This window comes from Clarias gariepinus, chromosome 2 (genome assembly GCF_024256425.1).
Source record: "Clarias gariepinus isolate MV-2021 ecotype Netherlands chromosome 2, CGAR_prim_01v2, whole genome shotgun sequence".
Lineage (NCBI taxonomy): Eukaryota > Metazoa > Chordata > Actinopteri > Siluriformes > Clariidae > Clarias > Clarias gariepinus.
Genome location: NC_071101.1, coordinates 651,804 through 672,698, shown reverse-complemented (window position 1 = coordinate 672,698; position 20,895 = coordinate 651,804). Strand labels below are relative to the sequence as shown.

Genomic DNA, 20,895 nt, shown 5'->3' with positions numbered 1-20,895 from the left:
CCTCACTTGTTTAATGGATAACCTAAACACCGTCGATCCAAATCACAGCACGATCATCCACATATAAAAAAAAATGATTAAAAATTTTAAACAGGATTTTATGAAAGCAAAGGTCATAGACCTTTACAGCCGTAATGTTTTATAAGGCACATTATGTTTTTATATGAACTTTTTATATGCACCGTTTCCCAGGATGCTGAGAATGTCTGGTCTTGTAAAAAAACAAAGAGCTCATTCTGTCTTAAACGGTATGTACACACAAAGAGACGTAAATATAAAAATTCAACTAAACACACATACAGGATGACAGATAGATTCAAATTCTTAATTTATTGTGACTTCATGGTGTTTTTATGCTCATGGGCACTTTATCAGATATGATGCTAAGGCTTGATTTTTCTGAATGTCTTTTACAATAACGCTTCCATATAATCATAAAGAGAGCCACTCCAGGAATACAGAGACACGGAATTCCAGCCAGGATGAATATAATGCCGCTGATCCAGTCAGGATAAGCCACTTCAGCCAGTGCTGGGAAACCCGGCTATAGGAAAGCAAAGAGAAGAAAGTTTAAAACATCAGGTACATTTTTGCATTTTCCATCTTTTTCATCCTTTTCCCGCATATACAGCCTGGCCAAAAATAGAAAAAAGGGTTTGAAATTATTGTCCTGCAACAAGCAAGAACAACAACTAAGGAAATAAAGCTGAAATGACTGGAATTGGGTTAAAATCTGACCATTACATTATTATACACCGTAGGGATAACCCAGAAAAACATCCTAAAGAAGCTGAAAACGTCCGGAATAAAAAATGTCTAGTAAAATCAGAGCTATGTTTAATAAAAAAGTAAGAGTATTCCAATATACAAACACACACAATGTGATGAGAACGCACAGGATTGGAACTAAACAGCTGTGTGTCCATAAGAAAACCACTTGTTATTGAGACTCATCAGATTCAGTTTGTTAGGGATCATAAAGACTGGACTTTGGAGTGATGGAAGAAGGTCATGTGACCTGATGAGTCCAGACTGAGCCTATTCCAGAGTGATGGGCGTGTCAGGGTGAGAAGGGAAGGACATGAAGCGATGCTCCCATCATGCATAGTGTCCACTGTACAAGCCTCTGGAGACAGTGTTATGATCTGGGGTTGATCAGTTACTCAGGTCTAGACTCAGTAACGTTATGGGGCAATAAAATGAAGTCAGCTGACCACCTGAATGTACTGAACCACCAGAGGATCACATCTATGGAGGGTTTCTAATGAGAAATCATTTTTACACATGGACACCACAGTCAAAGCTAAAGGTGCACTGATGAAATATCAAAGTGTTTGGCTTTTAATTTTGTCAGGAATTAAAGGCTTCATTCTAACAAAAGTCAAATGTTATTACTTCACATTTTCCAGGAGTGTTCATTTTATATTTTCATACAATAACTGACATTTACATTTACTGTTAGTGCTAAATATTTAAAGAGCATTTACCGAGTCAGGGTCCCAGACAATGTAGGTTGGCTTTGTGCTAACAGTTTTTATAAGGTAGAAAACAAGGATGACAAAGAGGATGAGAGGACTGAGGACTCTCCAGGTAGCCTGCCAGAAGATGTTGGGTTTATGACCAACCATGAACTCCATGTCTTTATTAAACCTGTTGTAAAAGAACTGAGTTAACCAGGAGCTTCCAAACCAGACATGACATTGTCACAGGGGTAAGTGGACACCTGTATACCTGTCAATGCCGTAGATGTAAACCATTGCAAGGAGCTCACACAGGGCTACTACGAGCAGCGGAATAGATGCTGCAAACCCATCAAACAGCGCTAGCCAGTAGTTTCCAGAAGACTGCACAAACACAAGGGCAATGATGAAGGAGACCAGACATGTCAGACCTGCAAAAGACAATCCAGAGTTAAGTCAAAGGCTGATACAGAGCAGGTACAGTCCAGTGTGAAACCAAACAACATCCCTGATGGCCTGTGGTGCACCATAAAACAACACAGAACTATACAAGATTGCGGAAAAAAACAACAACTCGGGACTACATAACGGAAATGAAAACTTTGTTTGTTAATGTGGGAAGATGGGTGGTACATAGATTGTGGTGATCATGGCACCGGGCTTATGCAGGGTTGCACAGAGTTTCACTTCACTTCAGTAAGCAAAACAATACTAAATTCTGAAGTGTTGAATTAAAAATATCAGTGTTTGTGTTATTCAATGCACTCGCCAGTAAATAACATGATCTGGGGTTGCTTCTGTTGCTCAGGTCTAGGCACAGCAATGTTTGAAGTCAGCTGACGTTGTATGTACAGTACTGAATGACCAGGTTATCACATTTTTTCTTACCTGATGACACACAACATGTTCCAGGCCCATGACTTAATCTACTGCTCCCTATAAACCCATTCATTAACATTTATTAATGGAAATAAATTCATTATTTTAGCAACTTGCTCAATTTCATTATTAAATCCTTACTGTGAGTTTAACTCGACTCTAAATGTAGCTTTGATAATGAGCCTACCTGTTAAAACAGATTTTGACCAAGTCTTGGGTAAAACATTCAGGTCCTGCAGAGGCCTTACAGCCCCTTCAACATGGCCAAACATGGTGGAAAGTCCCAGAGAGAAGAGCATGATGAAGAACAGCACTGCCCACAGTGGAGAAATGGGCATCTTGGTGATGGCCTCTGTGAACACGATGAAGGCCAGACCAGTACCTTCTACTCCCTGTGAACCAAACCAGTTCTTATTATAACTCCCTCCATATTATTTTAATCCAGAACATCATTTTAAAGTGTACCTGACTGAGGAAAGTCTGCAAGTCACAGGTCTCCAGACTGAGCTTCTGAATGATTGATGGTGATGTGCTGTTGAGAACCTGTACAACTTCATCATAGTTACTCTCTGTAATGTTCCCATCTGGAAGTTCAAATGTATTTATGAGGGCCAAAATGTTTCTGTTTAGCAACAACAACAAAAACGCAAGAGTTATTAAGTGTTCTACAAAAAAAAAAAAAAAAAACTTTAAACAAGAAAAATAACAGGTTCAATATCAGTATACCTTCCTAGACATTCCTCATATTTTTCTGTGGCTTGAAAGCCAATGATGCAGTAGATGACTGTAGCTGAATATACCGAGGTCATTCCATTTATGATAGAGATTATCACTGAATCCTTTTCACAGTTGTTGCTGCCAAAACATCAAATGTTTAACACACTTAAAGGTTCACCTCATGTCTTGATTTTTGTTGTTGTTGTTGTTGTGAAATTAGGGAAATGTCTGATTAACTTACTGCACTGGGTTGTAGCTGGAGAATGAGATGAGTCCTCCAAAAGCAACTGAAAAGGAGAACAACACCTGAGCACCTGCATCCAGCCAGGTGGAAGGGTTCAGCAACTCTTTCACCTTGAAAAATCAGGCGATTACAGAGAATCACAGTGTATCACATCACCAGGATAGTGCGAGAATGCATGTAAATTTGGCCTTGTTTAAAATAAGTAAAGGTAACCTACATCAGGAGTGAAGAGGAATTTGATCCCATCAATGGAGCCTTTGAGGGTCAGTCCTCGGATCAGGAAGATGGTGAGGACCAGGTAGGGGAGAGTGGATGTGACGTAAACGGCCTTCATAAAAGAAGAAATCATTGACAGATTATCCACTTGGAAATTAGCATAAATGTTTTCATTAAACACTCAAATCAGCAAATCTGATTCTATACAAGATGTTCTAAGTCCAACTATGACTAGAAAATGTCATTTTTACATGACAGGGGTTGGTCAATCTGCTTCAATACACCTGTCTCATTATTGTTAGATTATTGTTGGTCCACTTGGCAGAGATATTATCACTTAGCATCTCTTTCTCTCCAAACAGCTAGCTAAATATCACAAAATAAACTTTCATAAAGCAACACATGGTTTTTATTATTGTTAAATTTTTTGAGAATTTGTGGAATCTGTGAATAAATTATTTCGATTCCAGCCAGGAAGACCCACGGAATTTATTTGGTAATGGTACACCACCCTAGCAAAAGATTAAGGGAATCTGTTAATTCTCTGATTAAACAGTTTGGTGAGCCAACTATGAGAGAGGAAAGTTAATTTTTTGTTGAAGTTCACCCCACTTTGCAAATATTACACATCGACTTTATTTTGCAGTGATGTTAAGCTATTTATAGAGGTCCATTGCTTTTGTTGTTGTTGGTTAAATATTAGGGCGTGGTCAGGTGTCAGCAGCAGATGACAACAATTGAACAGGCAGGTAATAGAAGTGTGATAATTTTCACCTCTGTCTTTGTGCTTTCAGTAACTGACCATGAGGTAGTGAAGGAGAATGGAGACTGGCATTACCTTGTGCTCTTATTACTTCCCTTGGTAAGTTTAACCAAAGGTCATAGAACAAACCAACAATAAGATAAAATCAGAATTTACTACGTTATGTAGTGTAGTTATTATTATTATTATTATTATTATTATTTAACCTTTCCAGTGGTTTCAATGCCTCGAATGCAGCAGATCCAGAGAACCGCCCATGCTGCGATCAGACACAGCACCATCCACCACTGCAATCCGCCTGAGTCCTCAATGCTGGTTGAGATGTTCAGAGTCTCTCTGTACCAGAAATATTCCACAGAGGAACTGCGGCCACATTCCGACACCACGTCTATAGGGAAAAAGTGATAAGAGGAAAGGAGTAATTATCAGTTCTCAGTCTCTTCATCAGATCACCTCCTTGTTCATCATACCTGTTCTGTTTTCATTTAAGGGGCACTGGGTCCATGGCAGTGGGTCCTGGAACGAGTTGAAGAAGTACCACATGACCCAGGCTATGATGGTGTTGTAGTACAGACCCACTATGGAGGAACACAGCATGGAGGCAATACCTGAAAACACAGGGTACGTCTTCATGTTTACATTTTGGTTAAATCAAGTCAATGTTTATGTGGTGAAAGTTCTCCATATATATGAGGAGCGGCATTACTAGCTCTGAAATGTTAGCATGAATTAAAATTAGCAATATGAATTAGCCAATACCTGAATTAACCCACTGGAGGTGAAAATAGTAACCAAAGTTAAAATTATTTTCTGCTGACATTTTATTATAAATCTCACCAAGCCCAGTAAGGTAAGGGCTGATGGACCTCCAGACCCCAATGCTGCCCTTCCTCAGTCTCTGTCCGATGGCAAACTCCAGATGCAGGAGAGGAATTCCCTCCAGAACCAGAAGCAGAAGGAACGGGATCATGAATGCTCCTGGAGACACATTGAACTGCATTCAACTTTATAGGGAAGTGTTCCATCTAAACCTTTCAAGCTTGTTTTGAAGGTACAAGCTCGTAAATAAATGTAAACCTCCATGAGCTTAAGCTTTGATAGCAACAAGTTAGCCAGCTAACAGTATTCATGAGTTCATGATGGATTTATTTAAGATCAAACTTACTATATTTGACAAATTTACTAATTATGATTTCTTTGATAGTAGTAAAGTCTTCGATAATTTACTGTTGACAATGTGGAGTGACAATGCTGACATGACATCAGACATCAAATATTCCATCCCAAATTTCTGAGTAGAATTCCAAATTGATTTTTCTTTTTTCAAATTCTTTTCCTGCTGTGAGGTCATAATTTTCGAGAGAGACTGAACATGGCATTGATGTTCTAGACAACTTTGGCCTGCAAATCTCAGCCAGTTAATTCTTAGGTTCTACTGAGCATTTGCCTTTAGTTGTTCCTTTATATATAAATACAGTATATATATTCCTCTTTTTTTTCTTTAAAAACCCAAAGGTCCTACCTCCGCCATGGCTCTGACACAGGTAAGGGAACCTCCAGACGTTCCCCAGTCCCACACAGAACCCCACACAGGTGAGCATGTACTGAGCTTTATTGTCCCACTGAGGACGGTCTTTAGCCTGAACCTTCTCCATATCCTCTAGATCATCGTGGGATGGGATCCGTTCCTCCAGACCTGGGTTTGGCAGCTTCATTCTTGCTCTGTGTCCTCAAACCTCAAAGAGTCCTGCTTTCTGTGGCTTTCTCATGGTATGTATGCATAGATAAATAGGCGTACACCTATATATATGTGTGTGTGTGTGTGTGTGTGTGTGTGTGTGTGTGTGTGTGTGTGTGTGTGTAAATGGTCTTCAACCCTGTATTAATATATTAATAAAGACCTTGAGCACTTGGGCGTTTTTATCTGCAGAATGGAGATAGGGTCTAAAAAAGATAAGTGCTGATGCATACTCGCTGAGCCTGAACTCCTCATTTCCCGGCACTGACGCTGAACACGCTGCCATGAAGTGTTTATCAGAGCATGGATTCAGACTGGTGTGGACAAATTCAAACTGATGAGCTGAAAATTACAGCTTGAAAAATATTTATTTACTGTGTACAATAAATTACTTTATAACTGTAGTTAGCAAACTGTAAGAAAAAATGCATTTATATATAATATATATAATGTATATAAACATAGTTTTTTAATATGTATAAACAGAGTTTACTGTACAATACTTAATTATATAAATGCATTTGACAAGCATTCAAACAACTGAGTTTGCAAGTATTTAAAATACAAGTGTTTGTTGAAGGCATTATGTTTACAGTATATCCATATCCAGGCTGATTCTACAGGACAGTGAGGAAAGAATGACAGATGCATTTCTACCTTAATATAGTAGGAGCTGAACCAGGAAAGAAGGCTACAGAAATCATTTATGTGGAACATAATCCAGTTACATTGGCATGCTGTGCATTTAAATGTCTATTTATGCAGAAAGTTTCAGCAACATTAGTAACACAACTGCAGGTCCTTGAGGTCTTCACAGGGGGTGAAGGTCAGGATGTGATCTAACCCCGGGTACAAACCGGACATGAAGCATCACATCAACGGTCACTTAAAGCTTATTGGATTTTATTCTGCTTTTAATATTTTTTATTTAGTATTCAGCAGGGTATCTAGTGTTTAATGTTTATTAATAAATGAAAACTCCTAGTTAAAGACGTAACTCACAGCTCTATGAACAGCCTAAAATAAGGTCCAGGAGATAAAACATGGAGTTTTCTTGTGGGTTTTTCATAGCAACGCCCCACTTCACTGCACCCCAGCCCAGCTCATATTCACAAAACAACAGAATAAATTAATCTTTTGAAATAATTTTCTATGCAGACTTTTTAACATCTTATTTAACACAATGAAAATATAATTCCAATATCTTCACAGCCTTAACGCAGACAAATGCTTGTGATGTCTGGTGGCCTGTCGAGGATGGGGTGGACCCCAAGTAGGGAACAAGCAGAGATTTTTCCCTGCATTATTTAAACAGTTTGAATTATTTTAGTGCTTGAACCCCTGATTACAAAGATCATTTCAGAGCGTTTGAAAGTCAAATACAACAGTTGCTGTTTTCAGATGAGTACACTTCACAGGAATTCCATAATTCTTTGTGCTTGTCAGACTTTATGGAGAACCTGAAGGAAACGGAGCTGTGCAAGCCATCGCTGTGTCTCTATTCACGTTATAAGAACATAGATTATGTTTAAAAGAACAACTTCTTTACCCGTCTGAGCACACAGGAGGCTCCAGGGGTCATTTCCGACACGATTAGGGTACTTTTAGTTCCAGTTAATTTCTAACATAACTTTCATCTTTTTTACAGTGGTTTAGTCCTTTCCCCATTACACGTATGCCGGTCAGTTTTTTGTTCTATACTTTTTTGAGTTCTGCCTGTAGTTGAGCTGACACGCTGTAAATTTCCAGCGCCTGCGTATCATCTTTCCCACAGCAGCGCTTCCTGATGAGTTTATAAACAGCAACCAGTGGAATAAGCAGAGCAGGAATACCAGAGAGGATGAAGATGACGATATTGATCCACTCGGGGTAGTGCAGGACCTCCAAATTGGGGAAGTTTTTCTGTATATAAAAAAAGTACATTATTATACTGATACAACAGACGATTCTTCATTCAGAAAATTATGACACGTTGTTCATGTTCATGACACGGTGTTCATAGGAGAGGAATAAAACACTCCCAGTCGTGCTTTTATAGGAAAATAATCAGTGTGAGTTTGGTAACAGTTACTCTGAGTGTTTTATTCCTTTTATACTAGACATCAAACATGAGCAGAAGATGACAGGGGTAGCTCAGTGGTTAAGGCATTGGACTATGGTTCGGAAGATCCCAGGTTCAAACCCCACAACCATCAAGTTGCCACTGTTGTGCCCTTGAGCGCGGCTTTTAACCCTCAACTGCTCAGATGTGTAATGAGATAAAAATGTAAGTCACTCTGGATAAGAGCGTCTGCCAAATGACTAAATGTAAATGTAAATGACAGTCTGTACAGCCGTACCGAATCAGGGTTCCAGGCGATGTAGGTGAGCTCCCTGGTGGCAGTGGAGATCAGGAAGAAGATGAAGATGACAAGAACGATGAGAGGACTGATCACCCTCCATGTGGCCTGCCAGAAGAAATTGGGCTTGTGTCCGATCATGAACTCAATATCTTCATTAAACCTGTGAGCAGAATAAAACAGGATGCTAATTATTGCATTGCAGGAGTGACACACAAACACAAAAATAAAATAAAATAATATTAACACAGACATGGGCCAAAGATCCCACCGCTAATCTGAGAACAGAAACTGGTATGAGGACTAATCCCTGCCCAGCATACATCAGCAATGCTAAATATTTCTTGAGTTTTGGTCTATATTGCGACACACTGGACCTCCATGAGGAATAAACCACAAGGGCAAGCAGAAATGCATCACAGCTACGAGGTGCAATTTAGTTTAAACTTTATACACTGTTTCTAAAATCTCAGGTTTTTTTGTTTTATTTTATGCTGCACGTCTCCAGTGCAGTTTTAAATTTCAGCATGCTAGCATGAAAAGGATGTTTAGCCTGTTAGCATATTATAGGTGCGCAAAACATGCTACAAGATAAGACCTGGGAGATTTTATAATAGAAGAACAAAGTACAGCTAACTCTTTATCTTCACACTGCTCACAGCAATAAAACTGTGGTTCAACTTTGTGTAGCCTGTAGATTAGCAATATGATACTAAAGATAAACATGCTAATACAGCTAGCTTTTTGTTTATTCTCTGTTTCTAATGCAGACAGTGAAGCTTATAAGTCCCTGTGCTCTGATTGGTCAGTAAGTGTTAATTAATTCTCTATAATAGCGGCTCTGATGGTAATTCATGTTTTATTGTGCTTGCTCTGCTGCTAGAACATTAAGACCTGATTACGTCCGTGGACCCGAGCCTAAGAGTGATGTGTAAGACCCGAGACTGAGAGTAAGGTGTAAGACCCAAGACTGAGAGTGATGTGTAAGACCCGAGACTGAGAGTGATGTGTAAGACCTGAGACTGAGAGTGATGTGTAAGACCCAAGACTGAAAGTGAGGTGTATGACCCGAGACTGAAAGTGAGGTGTAATATCCTGAGAGTGCGGTGTAGGACCTGAGACTGAAAATGCGGTGTAAGACCCGAGACTAAGAGTGAGGTGTAAGACCTGAGCCGGAGAATGAAGTGTAAGACCCGAGACTGAGAGTGAGGTGTAAGACCTGAGACTGAGGTGTAAGACCTAAGACTGAGAGTGATGTGTAAGACCTGAGACTGAGAGTGATGAGTAAGAACTGAGACTGAGAGTGAGGTGTAAGACCTGAGACTGAGAGTGATGTGTAAGACCTGAGACTGAGAGTGATGTGTAAGACCCGAGACTGAGAGTGATGTGTAAGACCCAAGACTGAGAGTAATGTGTAAGACTTGAGACTGAGAGTTATGTGTAAGACCTGAGAGTGAGGTGTAAGATCCTGAGAGTGAGGTGTAGGACCTGAGACTGAGAATGCGGTGTAAGACCCGAGACTATGAGTGAGGTGTAAGACCCGAGCCGGAAGAATGAAGTGTAAGACCCGAGACTTAGAGTGAGATGTAAGACCTGAGACTGAGAGTGATGTGTAAGACCTGAGACTGAGAGTGATGTGTAAGACCTGAGACTGAGAGTGATGAGTAAGAACTGAGACTGAGAGTAAGGTGTAAGATCCTGAGAGTGAGGTGTAGGACCTAAGACTGAGAATGCGATGTAAGACCCAAGCCGGAGAACGAGGTGTAAGACCCGAGACTGAGAATGAGGTGTATGACCCCAGACTGAGAGTGAGGTGTAAGACCTGAGACTGAGATTAAGGTGTAAGACCTGAAAGTGAGGTGTAAGACCTGAGACTGAGAGTGAGGTGTAGGACCCGAGACTGAGAGTGAGGTGTATGACCCCAGACTGAGAGTGAGGTGTAAGACCTGAGACTGAGATTAAGGTGTAAGACCTGAAAGTGAGGTGTAAGACCTGAGACTGAGAGTGAGGTGTAGGACCCGAGACTGAGACTGAGAGTAAGGTGTATGACCCGAGACTGAGAGTAAGGTGTATGACCCGAGACTGAGAGTGAGGTGTAAGACCTGAGACTAAGATTGAGGTGTAAGACCTGAGACTGAGAGTGAGGTGTAAGACCTGAGACTAAGATTGAGGTTTAAGACCTGAGACTGAGAGTGATGTGTATGACCCGAGACTGAGAGTGAGGTGTAAGACCTGAGACTGAGAGTGAGGTGTAAGACCTGAAACTGAGAGTGAGGTGTATGACCCGAGACTGAGAGTGAGGTGTAAGACCTGAAACTGAGAGTGAGGTGTAAGACCTGAAACTGAGAGTGAGGTGTAAGACCTGAGACTGAGAGTGATGTGTATGACCCGAGACTGAGAGTGATGTGTAAGACCTGAGACTGAGAGGGAGGTGTAAGACCTGAGTCTGACCTGTCTATTCCATAGATGTAAGCCACAGCAATCATCTCACAGAAGGCGATGATGAGTAGGGGAATGGAGCCGGCGAATCCGTCGAACAGAGCGAGCCAGTATTCACCAGAACGTTGTGTGAATATCAGAGCCACGGCAAAAGACACCAGACACACGATTCCTGAAATTAAAATACACTCTGTTTATTGTCTGTAAAATAGCACAAAGTTCTTTCTGCAACTGAACAGGTCAGATAAAAAAATACTACACCTTTTGTTTTATTTATTATCAATTAGCAGTGTCAGCTTTGTCATCATCATAAATGTGATCAAACACTTTTTTCAGCAGCTTTTATAGTCCTTCCTGGCCTGACTGACCCTGATGTGAGCCTTGTTGATACAGAGTGTTTATCCTTTGGGGACGGTGAAAGCGGATCAAAGATTAAATGCTTGCTAAGTTGGTAAAATGTGGTCTTATCTAGTTTGTATTGTGTATGAAGAAGTATAATGGAGTCATAAGCATGGTCATTTGTGTATGATTGGGTGAGTTAGCAAACTAAATGGGAATCTTTATTGTTTCGTGTTACACAGTGGAGTATTTATCTGTTAAGAATATAATATGCGTTTGTAAATGCCAGTGAATATTACTTTTTATACACATGATCACATATGATCAAAATATGATATGAAGAAAAAAGATTGTGTTTGAGCGATGGCTGAATAATATCAGGATCAACTCCATCACTGTTTTTACAAGTTGTAGTAAATTGGTGACACCTGTTAGGGCTTCTTTAGGCCATCTCTTAGGGAAGATGTTCAGATCCTGAAGAGGCACCACGACCCCCTCGATGCTACCGAACATTGTGGAGAGTCCCAAACAGAAAAGCATGATAAAGAACAACACTGCCCACAGAGGAGAAATGGGCATCTTGGTGATGGCCTCTGTGAACACGATGAAGGCCAGACCAGTACCTTCTACTCCCTGGTGGAACACAAGAGTAACATGGAGTTACCCGTAATGCAAGATGTTAATTCAACTACAAGACTTGTTTTAAGTCTGACAAAAATATATCATTCTAATCCAAGATTATAAAAAATAAGAAATCATCAACAAATGTACCATGAGATGGTGTACTAGAGTGTCAGGAATTAAGCCTGGAGTCTCACCTGGCTGAGGAGGTCCTGTAAGTTACAAGTCTTTAGATCAAGCCCCTGAATTATTGACGGTGATGTGCTATTAAGAACTTGTAGAACTTCTTCATAGTTACTCTCAGTTATGTTTCCCACGGGCAGGTCAAACGCATTCAGGAGGGCCAAAATGTTCCTGTTTACAACACAGAGAGAGGAAGAGCAAGGTTTTGTTTTGTTGGAACTGTAGATACTTAGAGATTTAGAAAACTTCTCAGAGAAGCATTATAAATAGGTTGAACATTTTCCTACAAGATTTTATCACTAGAAGCTGGAGCTTAAGAACTAGGCCTAGATTTAAACCAGGAAATATATCACAGATATAATCACATACCCACTGAGACAGTCCTCAAACTTCTCCATGGCTCGAAAGCCGATGATGGAGTAGATGACAATGGCAGAATACACTGACGTAAACCCGTTGATGATGGAGATGATAACAGCATCCTGTTCACAATTGTTACTAAAAGAACCCAGTGTACACATGTCAGTTTAATACAAACCTGTGTGTGTGATGTATGCTTCTTATTTACTGAAGGATTTACTCACTGTATGGAGTTGTAGCTGGAGAAGGAGATGAGTCCTCCAAAGGCAAGTGAGAAAGAGTAGAACACTTGGGCTCCAGCGTCCAGCCATGTGGTCGGATTCGTCAACTCTTTTAACTACACAAAATCAAATGACTTAAATAAAATAAAAAAAAACAAAGTAAAATAAAAGTGTTTTCTGGTTGGAAACAATGGATTTGTCTGGTTGACTCATTAATAACGTTAATGCAAATGATCTTCCTATCTTCTGTTATCTTATGCCAACTTTTTGTCAGTCAGTAAAATGTTTACATTTATTGTCTGAAAGAGTCTGGATTGGGCTGTATTTAATGTATGTAGGATGCAGAGTATTTAAATTTATCATTAACAGAATTAAGTGTTAGTGCAAGCTCGCCAATTCATGAAATTTTCATTTAGAGGTTTCAAAAATGTCTGAGTTTCCAAATGGAAGTAACAAGCTAAAGGTCTAAATTATTGTATTGACATATACTCATATAAGGCTGAAAACCTAAAGGATGACTTCCAGCATTCACGACACACTTTATTACCAGCCTTATTAGCAATTCTGATTAAGATATTTAAGTCCAGGACTATTCTCTAAAAAAAGTTTAAATGTAATATTTTAGATAATGACATAAGATACTTCATGTAAAATGCTTTAGACTTTACAAATACAAGCCTACTGCTGAATTGCAAAATCTTTGCACTGGAGTTTAGCTTTAGTGAGGTCTGAGCAGAGAAAGAAACACCCGTCCTGATTTCTAAGTGAAAATCGATGTTTCTAAGTGGTAACCGATGTTAGGGTGTTAGTAAACATGTTGCTCACATCTGGAGTGAAGAGGTACTTTATTCCATCAACAGATCCTTTGAGAGTCAGGCCTCGAACCAGGAAGACAGTGAGAACGACATACGGCAGAGTGGACGTGATATAAACCGCCTAGAAAAGACAAGAAGCCAATGAGAGAAGGTTGTTTAGAGCTTTCTAATAAATCTGATAAGTTATGTTTAAAACCCGCAGTGACTCATGATTAACTTTGGAACTTGACTATGCTTGGATGATGAATGAAGGTTTCCTACACACATCAGTTTTATGGTAGAAGATAACACACATAAGTGTACTTATTGATCATAAAACAAATGTGGACGTTGACCCGAGACACGCCTACTTGTCCTCTCTGTGACTAGCATGGCAGATAGGAATCAATTTACAAAGTTAATCAGGTTTATCTTTGTATGAAATAACAATAAAGTTTGTCTTGCCTTCCCGGTGGTTTCAATGCCTCGGATGCAGCAGACCCAGAGAACCATCCATGCTGCAATCAGACACAGCACCATCCACCACTGCAACCCGCCCGAATCCTCAATGTTATTGGAGATGTTCAGAGTCTCTCTGTACCAGAAATAATCCACAGAGGAACTGCGGCCACATTCAGACACCACACCTGTAGAGGAAGACAGAGAGACTGAGAAGTTGTTCTCTGTTTGGAGAAACTTCTAGATATATAGAGATGTGGAGAGATTGATGCAGTAGTTCTAACAACCACATTAACACACACAGTAATAAACATTACCTGTTCTGTTTTCATTTATGGGACACTGACTCCATGGCAGTGGGTCCTGGAAGGAGTTGAAAAAGTACCACATGACCCAGGCTATGATGGTGTTGTAGTACATTCCAACCATAAGGGACACCAGCATGGATGCTGTACCTGTGGAGAAGAAAGTGAGATGATAGAGTCTCGTCCTACACTCACTGCTCATCTCCGTGGTGATCAATCATTCTATTTAAAGGAATCCTTAAACTTAGCCAGAGCAAATTATATTTACTTTGTTTTACCATCACACAAAGCAGTAGTAGATGGTAAAGGGCCCAGCGCAATACAATTATTTTTTTTCAGAATCAGAATCAGAAAGAGTTTTATTGCCAAGTACACCTGGGGAAAAAACGGTCCTTGTGCCTGACTGTCCTGGTGTTCGATCTCTGTAGCGTCGACCCGACGGCAAAAGTTCAAAGAGAAGGTGGCTTTGGTGTGAAGAGTCCAAAGTGATATTCCGAGCCCATTCTTCACTCTGGATATATACAGTATACAGTTCTTGCAGCGAGGGCAGGGGAGTGCCAATAATTCTTTCAGCAGTTCGAACTATTCTTTGAAGTCTTCTGAAGTCTGCTTTTGTAGCTGAGCCAAACCAGACAGTGGACAGGACAGATTCAATGACAGCTGAGTAGAATGAGAGCTCCACACCGAGGCAACCATCCGCGGCACCATCAGGGGTGATATCCAATTTTTCACACATCACAATTAACCCTTTCATGCATGAATTATGAGAACCTCAGTCAAAATTGTCTTTTTCTAAGTGTTTTTATTCCTCTCTAGGCTTACAATTAAAATGCAATTGAAATCTTTTTCATAAACCTACTTTTCATGGAGTTATAAATATGTCCACTCAGTTGGACACCATGCGTTTGAACCGAAGGAATATGCATTTAACAAAACAATAGAAGAAAATGATCTACTGTGTAAAAATAATATAGAACCAGTTGTTATAATTTGGTGTAACATCCAGGGCACAAAAAAAAAATATATGTCTGTTTCCATCAGTTAACAGGTGCTAAACATGCCCTTACGAAAAGTGCCGACTATAATATATTGAACTAAAAAAAAGAAAAAAAAATGGTTTGTGGATCATCAAATGCTCTCTCTTTTCCCCTGTTGTTCTGGCAGCAATTCATCATCACTGCTACTGGCATCATCCTCACTTGACTCAGATGGTATACACTCCACTATCCTGTAGGCCTTCCTATCACGCCCTACATTATAATAACAAATATCAGTTGATTTATGAAAAAATGTCACTGCCTTTTAGGTTAATCAGGAACAGCAAAGTTACAGTATTAGTGCCCAAGCACTACAGGACCCTCTTGTTTTCCTAAGGATTTTTTTCCCCGCCCTTTTGGGGTCTTAACATGCTAGAAAATTGGCAGACAGGTTGGAATCTGCTGCCATTAGAATCCCTGAGATGCACGCAGTTTGCTGCATAGCTCATACACACTTGCACGTACAGTACAGGCCAAAAGTTTGGACACACCTTCTCATCTATCTGTCATCCATCTGTCAGCAGAGCTGGGGCTCGAACCGCCAACCTTCTGATCAGTGATTCAGAGCCTCCTTCTGTTATGCTGGCCATCTTTGTTCTACTATAATGATGGTGATGTGTAAGTTCAAAAATTTTTCTTTTGCTATTAATAACCGGTAAAGTTATTCCGAGCATGTACCGTGTAATTCACAGTTTAACTTGTGTTTAAGTCACTAGCTTTATGAGCTACACATGTGAAAAATGTGATGAGTGATCAAAAGATTTGATTTTTGTATCAACCAGCTGTTTTGCCTAAAACGATCATATTTTTGCTATTGTAAAACAGGAATGCTACGGGTGGATTTGCTATCAGGATGCCAACATGTCTACACCAAATAATTCCTCAATTATTAAGCAATATGGAAGATACAATCCACTCATTGCTGTGTTCTGAGTCGTAGGTTTCAAAATTGAACACTACTCCATCTGTACTTATGATTCTATCTGGTGTTAAACCATCATAGGTACATGTTGTACCTTTAAGTTTTAAATTGCAAGGTCATCCATAACTGAATTAGTACTTCTGAAGTTCTTATATAATATATTCAAGTTTTCATGTAATAGAATTTTGCGGGCTTTTTGACTTTTACACTCACCGACTCCGGATAAATACGGATTGATGGACCTCCAAACTCCGACACTTCCCTTCCTCAGTCTCTGTCCAATAGCGAACTCCAGATGGAGGAGAGGAATCCCCTCCAGGACCAGCAGCAGGAGAAACGGGATCATGAACGCTCCTGCAAACACGTTGGTATTCTTATTTTTGATCATCTGAGATTATTATTTTTTATTGGACATTTTTCCAAAGCTCAGGCCTTTTTTGTCTCACTTATACATACTTTCATCCATTTTCTTTATCTCTGTATTTAAATCTTTACTCAAAACTCACTTGTTTTCTAAATGTTACACTTCCGATCCGTTAACTTGTCCTCTGCATGTCTGAATTTTTTTTTCTTGACTTAATTGTTTCTCTACCTTAGTACTTTAATGTCTGTTCGTATTATCTCATTTTGTTTACATTCATTGTAAAGTGTCCTTGAGCTCTGGAAAGGCGCTATATAAATACAAAAATAAAATAAAAAAATAATAATTATTATTATTATAATTATTATTATTATTATTATTTTCCTTTTTATATGGGACGATTAAAAACAGAACGTAGGAGTTAACACAAGCAATTCTGGTCCAGGGTTCTGGTTTCAGCTCATCACTATTCTCATGAGGTTCCTGTCCAGGAGAGGTCTCTGTGGGAGAACTTCTCCATTATGTATCTGTATGATGTGGACCAGTGAAGGAGCAGAAGCTGTTCACAGTATTTGTAGAAGTCACTGACAGGAGGAAGAGCTCCATGTCGTGCTGAATTCAGATCTGTAGATCAGTCAGTTGATGGTTTACTAAAGTTAATATCCTTAAAAAAGTTAATACAGGTCTCTTACCAGACTGCTGTACCGATAGACTGGCAATAAACTAATCTTATTTTTATTATATTTTCCAACCCAGTGGCGACATAAGAATATCTATAATGTTACTAAACTCATCACTAATTAACTTCTAAAGATAGTGCTGCTTATCTCAGAATAATCTGCCTTTCTGATAGCCTGGCCTCGATTCCATGATGACTGATTTCATTCCCGATTCCTTATCATATCATATCTCAGCGTGCACATTTATAACCTCAACCACATACTGTACAGTAAAATATATAGACATGTGCTTTCTCTAGAGCTTTTATTCTAACGATTAAACACAACATACAACTCTAATATCATCTGTTTAATTGTCAAACATACTTGGACACATTCATTAAAAATATATATAATAATAGCAGCCAGAAGACGAGCCTCGTGTCTAAATGCTTCCAGTAGATTATTTCAGACTTAATATAGTTAAGAGCTAAGAGTTATTGTTAAAAAGATGTCCCACTTGAGTGAGAACTAACCTCATGAACTGCAAAAATCATCAGCAGTTATCCATTTTTATAAGTAATTTGTCTAAACTGTAATGGAAACAGAGTTAATCTCAAACTGCAGGAGCTCAAGTAGAGCTGAGGCAGGGATGTCCCAGGGGTACGGCTTAGTATTTAACTTGAGTTCTGCTAATTATTATTACGGAAAATTTAAATATATATATATATTTTCAATTTTGTGCAGATTAGGTATGACCCAGTTGTCTCTCATGTTCACTCCAGCCCCTGCACCTGAGCACCTGTGAATCATTCAAGCAAAAAACCATCTAACTGAAGTCCTGAGCCAGTGAGAAACAGGTGCAGGTGATGAGAGATGATCAGGAGGTGATCAGTAACTGCTGATGCTGAATGCTGAGGGGTTGGAACAGACGAGAGGGGAGATGAGCTCGCTGCTGAGGCTGGTACATACTGTAGGTACTTTATAGCCGTCTCAAGAAAACATCTGTAATCATATCTTTCATTTAATCTACATCATTCGATTTCATTGGGAGACATTTGCACATTTGTGACTTATTGTTTTTATAATGTACAGTATATGACGCCATTAGAGGGAAAATGAAAGCTTGGAAAGATGGAGCACTGAGTGTATGGAGCTTATCTCAGAATAATGTACATCAAATGTAAATCTCATACATACAGTATAATTTTCACGCGGATCAGTGTTAACGTGTGAATAACTACTTAACTTTACAAGGTATCTTAAAGGTTGTTTCCGTTCTGGATCGAGTACAGATAGAGTGCACATGCACAGGTTTATGTTCTGCTGTACTCTAGTAAAGCTAACGTTCCAACCCAAGAGACGAAGAGATGAGGGTCCACCTGAACCCTGGAAATTCCAGTCATCTTTACAACTTGGGATCTACTAAGTGTGTTTACTGTATTTATTGTAATTCAGGGAGGTGACTGTATGATCTACATCTCTCTCTCTCCCTCTCTCTCTCTCTCTCTCTCTTTATATATATATATAGGTTTCTATGAGTGTTCCCTAAAGAGACTTCACCTTCCCCCAAACCTGTAAAAAAACCCTTAGTCATGGACCAAAGGATGTATTATATGATCACTAAAAGGTCAATATTTAACCAGCATTCTCTTTAATTATCTTTCAGCTCGTTGATGCTGCTCTCAGTTATGAGCAATAAATAGAACAAGCGTGCTCCCTCTGGTCCAGGTGGATGTTCCAGATTCATAAACTAAAGGTTAAAAAATTGCACTCTTAAAAAGAAAAAAAAAAGTAAAATAATTGAGCTTAATGCAAAACCCTTCAAAACACGATTTGCCTATTTTAACTATTGATAAAAACACTGAGGAAACACATCATCAATATATGAATAGATCACCAGGAAAGTGTCAGATTGTTTTAAATTCAGAGAAGGTTCTTTTATTCATCTAGTACCCTTAACCAAGGAACCACTGATAAACCCAAGACATAACAATAAAGAGCACCATATCAAATCAGGAACATCCTCAATCCTCATCAAGGGTTTAATCTCATCTTTCCAAAACCGTTATGGAGAACCCAGACATGACCGTTCCTACCTCCGCCATGGCTCTGACACAGGTAAGGGAACCTCCAGACGTTCCCCAGTCCCACGCAGAACCCCACACAGGTGAGCATGTACTGAGCTTTATTGTCCCACTGAGGACGGTCTTTAGCCTGGACTGTCTCCATGTGCTCCAGGTCGGCGTGGGACGGGATCCGGTCGTCCAGACCCGGGTTCGGCAGCTTCAGCTTCATTCCTGCTCCCTGGAGAACGCTGGCCTGTGTATACACTCTGTGTGTGTGAGAGTGAGTGAGTGAGTGAGTGAGCTAGACTGAGGCCACCTGTGTGTGTGTTCACCAGACAAGTGCTACTCCATTAATAGTGACCTTCAGCATCTGCTGAACTCGCTGTTATCTGTGGATCCATCTGAGTGAGCGAGATAATGTCAGCTCAGCAGGGTAAAACTTCATCCTCAGTTTACAACTGTGTGGGGACCCTTACTAGAACACACACACACACACACACACACACACACACACACACACCACAGGTGTAATAAAGCTGCATATGTCTTATGGTGTTTATGTGGTGTTCAGTTTATCAGTGAAGGTTCTGGTTAGTGATAAACACACTTAAACTATGACTCTGCACTTTTAAATCATCAGCATTTATTCCCCTATCCTGCACACACACACACACACACACACACACTGTTATATATTGCATGGTATCAGCACTAGATTACTCTCTGAAAAAATAATTTAAAAAATAGCGCAATAGCGCAGCACCTCTGTTCATATCTACATAAAAATATCATAAACAAACTGTATCAGTCAGGATTTAGGCCTCACTCAATCAATTCTTTTTCTTTGTTTTACTAGAAATATGAACCTCTCCTGTTCCCCAAATTCTCCACACAACAATTCAATTCAATTTTATTTTTCAATTCAATTAAATTTTATTTGTATAGCGCTTTTAGCAATTGTTATTGTCGCAAAGCAGCTTTACACAGTCAAAAGAATTATTTAAGTTTGTATGAAATGTGAATTTGTATGAATCAAAATGGTCAGTTTGTCCCTGGTGAGCAAGCCGAGGGCGACAGTGGCAAGGAAAAACTCCCTGAGATGGTAATAGGAAGAAACCTTGAGAGGAACCAGACTCAACAGGGAACCCATCCTCATCTGGGTGAAACAGAAAGCAGTAAATGATCTGCATTTATACAGTGTGTAGGGTGGGAGGCAGTTCAGCTATAATAGCTGATGTTAATTGATGTTAATATGGAGTCCAGGTAGTTATTGAAGACCCAGGTAGACTTGTAAGAAGTTCCAGTCATGAACTATCGAACTGTCAAGTCCCCAGAGAAACAGTTGCCAACACCAGTCAAGGCCAGAACCATTTTCTAGGTAGAGAGAATCATTCCCAGACACCAGACGCATCCCAGAGAGACACACGGGGCATCCATGTGACGAGATCTTCAGCCAGAAGCGGGGCACCAGGATGGGTCAGACAGGTCCGGAGGGCAGAGGGAGTCTGGATCACTGGCAGCTCAGGAACGACATGTGTAGCTCGACAGAGAGAGAGAAAGAGTGAAAGGGGGGGACAGGAGGAGAGAGGAAAAAGAAAGAGGGGGGGGGAGAGAAGACGAGGAGAGATGGCAGTTAGGTATGGTCACAGTCACACAGTGTATAATGTGAATGTATATTAACTGTAGAGTGCAAGCAGAGACTCCGGCAGGACTAACTATGACAGCATAACTAAAAGGGAGGAGCCAGAAGGAAACACAAACATGAGGGCT

The 20,895-nt window shown here is 39.9% G+C and overlaps 2 protein-coding genes across 2 annotated transcripts; both read right to left on the bottom strand.

The window, feature by feature from the left end:
• Nucleotides 1–297: 297 nt before the first annotated feature.
• Nucleotides 298–6,030, bottom strand: slc6a19a.1 (solute carrier family 6 member 19a, tandem duplicate 1). Its single transcript, XM_053513034.1, has 12 exons — nt 5,802–6,030; nt 5,117–5,257; nt 4,750–4,887; nt 4,486–4,667; nt 3,518–3,628; nt 3,298–3,410; nt 3,066–3,194; nt 2,805–2,961; nt 2,527–2,731; nt 1,732–1,891; nt 1,488–1,650; nt 298–544 (listed from the first exon to the last, which is right to left on the bottom strand). The coding sequence occupies exons 1-12, from the start codon at nt 5,992–5,994 to the stop codon at nt 341–343; spliced, it is 1,896 nt and encodes a 631-aa protein (XP_053369009.1). The 5' UTR covers nt 5,995–6,030; the 3' UTR covers nt 298–340.
• A 641-nt stretch (nt 6,031–6,671) lies between these two features.
• Nucleotides 6,672–19,459, bottom strand: slc6a19a.2 (solute carrier family 6 member 19a, tandem duplicate 2). The gene is made up of 12 exons (XM_053513021.1): nt 19,156–19,459; nt 16,250–16,390; nt 14,090–14,227; nt 13,779–13,960; nt 13,345–13,455; nt 12,523–12,635; nt 12,308–12,436; nt 11,953–12,109; nt 11,563–11,767; nt 10,808–10,967; nt 8,357–8,519; nt 6,672–7,919 (listed from the first exon to the last, which is right to left on the bottom strand). Exons 1-12 carry the CDS (start codon nt 19,352–19,354, stop codon nt 7,713–7,715), a joined length of 1,905 nt encoding a protein of 634 aa, XP_053368996.1. The 5' UTR covers nt 19,355–19,459; the 3' UTR covers nt 6,672–7,712.
• Nucleotides 19,460–20,895: the final 1,436 nt, after the last annotated feature.